The sequence below is a fragment of the Glycine max genome, chromosome 3 (assembly GCF_000004515.6).
Source record: "Glycine max cultivar Williams 82 chromosome 3, Glycine_max_v4.0, whole genome shotgun sequence".
Classification (NCBI taxonomy): domain Eukaryota; kingdom Viridiplantae; phylum Streptophyta; class Magnoliopsida; order Fabales; family Fabaceae; genus Glycine; species Glycine max.
The window spans coordinates 40,468,193-40,474,290 of record NC_016090.4 but is presented as its reverse complement, the minus strand read 5'-3'; the positions used below and the strand labels follow the sequence as shown (position 1 = coordinate 40,474,290).

At 35.8% G+C, this 6,098-nt stretch overlaps 1 protein-coding gene across 1 annotated transcript; it reads left to right on the top strand.

The window, feature by feature from the left end:
• Positions 1–204: 204 nt before the first annotated feature.
• Positions 205–5,816, top strand: LOC100786832 (diaminopimelate decarboxylase 2, chloroplastic-like). Its single transcript, NM_001254086.2, has 8 exons — positions 205–774; positions 902–1,076; positions 2,167–2,316; positions 2,534–2,695; positions 3,807–3,992; positions 4,586–4,708; positions 4,845–4,934; positions 5,563–5,816. Exons 1-8 carry the CDS (start codon positions 275–277, stop codon positions 5,641–5,643), a joined length of 1,467 nt encoding a protein of 488 aa, NP_001241015.1. The 5' UTR covers positions 205–274; the 3' UTR covers positions 5,644–5,816.
• The last annotated feature ends 282 nt before the right edge of the window (positions 5,817–6,098 follow it).

Here is a 6,098-nt window from a genome sequence, read left to right as displayed (position 1 = left end):
AATGTGTTAAATACTTTTCTCTAGAATGTAAATATTGGACCAGAAAAAATTCTATAAAGAATGTAAACATTTAGGTCGTGTTTTTTTGCATGACATTTTTTTACATGACTTGAACACTACAGTTTGGGCTTTCTAATGGACCAAAAAGTATACTCTGAAGCCCAAATTCTAAATTGCTAAAAACAAAAACACAAATTAGAACATGGACGAGGGTTTTGACTTGTGATTTTCCTTCAACACAGTCGGCAAAATCTTTCACCACCAACACACAGCCATGGCAGGCTCTCACCTTCTTTCTCACTCACCCTCCCTTCCCAAAACCTATAACTACTCCTTAAACCAAAACCCTTTATCCCAAAATCTTTTTTTTCCACCCCTCAAATTCAAAAGCACCACAAAACCGCGTGTTCTCAGAGCTGTTCTCTCCCAAAACGCTGCAAAAACCGCGGTAGAGGACACAAAGAACGCTCATTTTCAGCATTGTTTCACCAAATCCGAAGATGGGTATCTGTACTGTGAGGGCCTCAAGGTGCATGACATCATGGAATCTGTTGAGAGAAGACCTTTCTATTTGTACAGCAAGCCCCAGATAACTAGGAACGTTGAAGCCTATAAGGATGCATTGGAAGGGTTGAGTTCTATAATTGGTTATGCCATTAAGGCTAACAACAATTTGAAGATTTTGGAACATTTGAGGCACTTGGGTTGTGGTGCTGTGCTTGTTAGTGGGAATGAGCTTAGGTTGGCTCTTCGTGCTGGCTTTGATCCCACGAGGTTTAACAATCTCACTCAACCATGAATTTGTTTTTTGTGTTCTTTTCCACCCACGTTGCATATTGTTTTGCTGTTTTTTTTTTTTTTTTTGTATTTTCTGTTGTTAATAATTTTATGTGATTCTTAGGTGTATCTTTAATGGGAATGGGAAAATCTTGGAGGATTTGGTCTTGGCTGCCCAAGAAGGTGTGTTTGTCAACATTGATAGTGAGTTTGACTTGGAAAACATTACAGAGGCTGCAAAAAGGGCTGGAAAGAAGGTCAATGTTTTACTTCGGATTAACCCTGATGTGGATCCACAGGTATGTTGTTGTACAAGTTTTCTACATGAGTAGCCAAGTTTGGACTCATGCATCTTGTAATTCACTTAGAGGATAAAGGCTTTTGTTCATATTGCTAACTAGTAAGCAGCTGAGGTGTGCACAGATCCAAAGAGGCTTCCAAGGAAGAAATTAATTGTTTTTTTTTTGAAAAAATATGCATTTTCTCTTATAGGATTAGTGGGGCTAAAATAAGTTTTCAGCTTTATAATAAACTGAAAATTGTCCTTATAGTATGTTTCGATGTCTGTTTAGAGAACTGGAACTGACGTTAAAGCCTATCCAATGTGAGACAAGCCTTTTCATTTTGTTGTATTGGAAATTGTGCTGTCAATAAACCAAGCACACACTAACACATTCATCTAAGTTCTACTTGATGCATTGCTCAGGGCATTTGATTGAATACAACTTTGCAATATTTCAACAATCAACAACGTTCACAAGCAGTTACATATTCCATAATTTCCATTCGTATGATATCTTCCTTCCACTGACATTATAAAATCCTCCATGTTATCAATTATAGTGGTTTCGCTCCCTCTTCCTGCATTTACCTTCATTGTCACTAAAACTTTACTTTACAAGTTGTGATTGACTGGTTAGTGCACAACTCACCTGATAGGTCCCTAGTGCAGGATGCGGCCCAAGTAAATAAGCCCAAAGTGTGGAGAGTGTATGTGAGAAAGAATAGGAGAGCGGAGAGACAATGATGAGGTGGCAATGAGAGAAAGAGAGTGAGGATGGATGGTGAGGTATTCTGTTATAGAGGGACGTGGGGTGAGTGAGGGGATTTTTATGATTGTGCGTATCATTCTGTTAGGCAGAGAATACATCCATTCTATGAGAGGAGCTAGGCTTTGTGGGTAGTAGGTATTCCCCTACTGCTATTCCTCTTATTTCATCCTTTCCTTTTTCTCTATTTATTCTTATTTCTGTTCATCTATAAATCTGGTCTGCATCATCACCATTGCTAAACTTGAGACCTCTAGATTTTGTAGCTCTCATGTGCATAGCTGTTTATATTATGTTTTATTATTTGGAATATTTAAACTTTTATCTTTGTCGTGGTTAGGTTCATCCTTATGTTGCCACTGGGAATAAGAACTCTAAATTTGGCATTAGAAATGAAAAGCTGCAGTGGTTTTTAGATGCAGTGAAGGAGCTTCCTAATGAGCTCAAACTTGTAGGGGCCCACTGTCATCTTGGTTCAACAATTACCAAGGTCAGATGGAAATTCTTTACTTTTTCTGTTGCTTCTTTTTTGCTTTGCTACTTTGAGATATACCTTTTTTTTTTCAATTTATGTTTTCTTGCTTTATTATGCGTTCAATGTTTCTTAGCTCAATTTGTAGTTCTGCACTACTTTATGTTGATTCTCAATCTTTATCTAAATATAAATGTTGAAATAATTGTTGCATTCTTTTTTCTTTCTTTTTCAGGTAGACATTTTCAGGGATGCAGCCACCATTATGATCAACTACATTGACCAAATCCGAGATCAGGGTTTTGAAGTTGATTACTTAAATATTGGTGGAGGACTTGGGATAGATTATTATCATTCTGGTGCCATTCTTCCTACACCTAGAGATCTCATTGACACTGTGAGGACTTCATTGTTTCATTTTTATATGTTATTAAGTTTGCAATTGCTTACAAGCATAATGAATATCACTAATGAGTACAACAACAACAACAACGCCTTATCCCACTAGGTGGGGTCGACTACATGGATCAACTTCCGCCATAATGTTCTATCAAGTACCATACTTCTATCCAAATCATTAAGTTCGAGATCCTTCTTGATAACCTCTCTTATAGTCTTTTTGGGTCTTCCTCTGCCTCGAATTGTTTGCCTTCTCTCCATCTGGTCTACTCTCCTCACTACAGAGTCTACCGGTCTTCTCTCTACATGCCCAAATCACCTAAGTCTATTTTCCACCATCTTCTCTACAATAGGCGCTACTCCAACCCTCTCTCTAATAGCTTCGTTTCTAATTTTATCCTGTCGAGTCTTACCACACATCCACCGCAACATCCTCATCTCCGCTACACCTACTTTAGTCTCATGTTGACTCTTGACCGCCCAACATTCTGTAATATCACTAATGAGTAATGACTCGTAAATGGGCGTTCTTAGTATTGCAATGTTACACAATTAAAAATGTAGCATTTACCATTTTTTGGAGTTGTAACATGCATAGAAATGTGGTAAATAAGTCCTTTGAGAACTATAACATTTTTATAAATTACACAATATATGTTTTGTCACAGTATTTAAGGAACTAGATCAATGTCATCTATTGAGATTCATGTTTGCTAATTATAATTGATGAAAGAGGCAATAGTTCAAAGATATTTATCACACGAGAGGCAGAGGGGGGGAAAGGGGATATGGGCAGTATAAATTGGCAGATTTGAACCTGAGTACTCATTTTATGTCTCACAGCTCTACCAATCAAGATATTTCTAGAGTATAACTACATGTGGTATTTATTTGAGTTCTAGAAATAGCATATACTATGAACGGTTTTTGACACATGTTTGTACATCTCATAAATCATAGAGGAGCATCTGCTGCTTCTTAACTGTCTATTTATGTCATAGGCTTGGACTTGTTATACTACCCCTTTATCTCAGAAGAAGTAATTATACTATGTTTTAACTGTGCACTCGGTATCCCTACTAATTCCAATTTTTTCATGGTTGGTGTAGGTACGAGATCTTGTTATTTCGCGTGGTCTTAATCTCATCATTGAACCAGGGAGATCTCTGATCGCAAACACATGCTGCTTAGTTAACCGGGTGACAGGTGTTAAAAGTAATGGATCTAAAAATTTTATTGTTATTGATGGAAGTATGGCTGAACTGATCCGCCCTAGTCTCTATGATGCTTACCAGGTAAATGTTACAAGTACCCTAAGTTTGTTATGACTTATCATCCAATACATCAATATTGGACAGTTTTTTCTTAAGAGAAATTTGTGTCTGATGTCTCCTTTCTGCTAATATTGCATTTGAAACCAATAAAGAATTCTAGACCCTATGAATGCATGTGCTTTCTAAATATATAATGCACTCTTAAAACTTGCTCAGCATATAATGGCTTGGCTGGGATGCCACAACCTCCACCCCCATGTGTTTGCTAAATCTAATGTATAGAAGAAGAAAAAATGGGTGTTTGGGACTTGGATCTCTCCTTGCCAAAGGATGCAATTACTTTTTTAGTTGTTTCCCCAGTTCTGGTTGAATGTTGACACTGTCGATGGAAAGAAGATGAAAAATAATTTAAGTTAGATTTAACATGGCATTTAAAGCTGTTATGATGTTATCTAAAGAACAAAATTGCATTCTAAAGAAACTGTTTGGAATTTGGAAGTTGACAGGGCATAAGGCCATAATGGTCACCTGATTCTACCTTCATGCAACTGGGTTGTATTGTATCGATTTTCATTTACATGAATGTTTAATGGCATTTCATTGTATGGTTGCAGCATATAGAGCTGGTTTCCCCTGCCCCATCAAATGCTGAGACAACAACTTTTGATGTGGTTGGCCCTGTCTGTGAGTCTGCAGATTTCTTAGGAAAAGGAAGAGAACTACCTACTCCAGCCAAGGTAATATATAATATATTTATCTTTTGTTATATAGTTGCTTAAATAATAATAATATACACGCATAATGTATGCAAAACCACGACAAAGACAACAATGCCAACTTGTTTAAACTGTCTCATCTGAATTTTAATGGCAGGGTACTGGTTTGGTTGTTCATGATGCTGGTGCTTATTGCATGAGCATGGCATCAACCTACAATCTTAAGATGCGGCCTCCTGAGTATTGGGTATGAAATCGCCTTTTTCCACTTGCTAACATTGTTCAGCAGTCTTTTTTATAGCAGTGGTTGAGTGAAAATGCATTTTGATAATCATTAGTGGAAAAAAAACATATTACATATTAACAATACCTTTTTGAGTAAGATATTGCTTAGTGTTTTTTCTTTTTGTTTACTTAGGTCTTTAGTAAAATCATTTGAAGTTTTACATGTGTATTTGAAAAAATAAATTGGACAAAAAGGATATTGCATGTTACAATTAATGATTGAAAGTTATTATATTTTTGGTTCCTCATCTTTTTTTGATTTCCATTTTTAGTCCTGCATAATTTTTTGTCCGTTTTAGTCCCTAAAAAAACTTCATTTTGTTTTTAGTCCCCGATATAGAATTTTTTAGGGACTAAACATGGAACAATTTTTAAGGTACTAAAAATGGAATTAATTTTTTCTTTAGGACTACAACGAATAAAAAAAGTTTACGAGGTACTACAAACGAACACCCACAAAAGAAGAGGGACCAAAAAGTTTATAAACCCTATTTAGTGGCTCATTTCCTTTTGTAGAATACCGTTCAAGTTTTACCCAAAAAACAATTTTAACTTAATCTTGATTTGTTATATTTTGTAAAATATTTTAGGTTGAAGATGATGGATCAGTGAGCAAAATAAGGCATGGAGAGACTTTTGAAGATCACATTCGGTTTTTTGAGGGGCTTTGATGATTTATTTTGTAAGAAAGAAGGGTGGAGAATTATTGTGTATTTGGAGTTTGAATCTTTCCTTGTCAATGAATGCATGACTCTTAGCTCTGTTTCTTCCGTTCTAATTGAATGTTGACACTCTTGATAGGAACAGAGAATAAAGTTGATTTCAGTTTAGTTTTTACACTGCATTTAATTGCCTCATTCCAAGTTCAATTTAATCAAAGCGCGAATATATTTACATTGAATTGTGGAGCATAGCTTATGTATGGTGATTGTATATATTTGAGTCTGACTGTGTTTTTCTTAATCAACAAATGTTGTTAGATTTTGTTCGGAAAAAGATTCGAACTCGTGGTTTCTCTTTTTTTTTTCTTTTATTATCATCAAGTCAATCTTATAATTTCATTTTGAGTCTCATAGTGTTAGTTGCTTTAGTGACCATTTTGATTCATGTAGGCTCATTTTTCAAC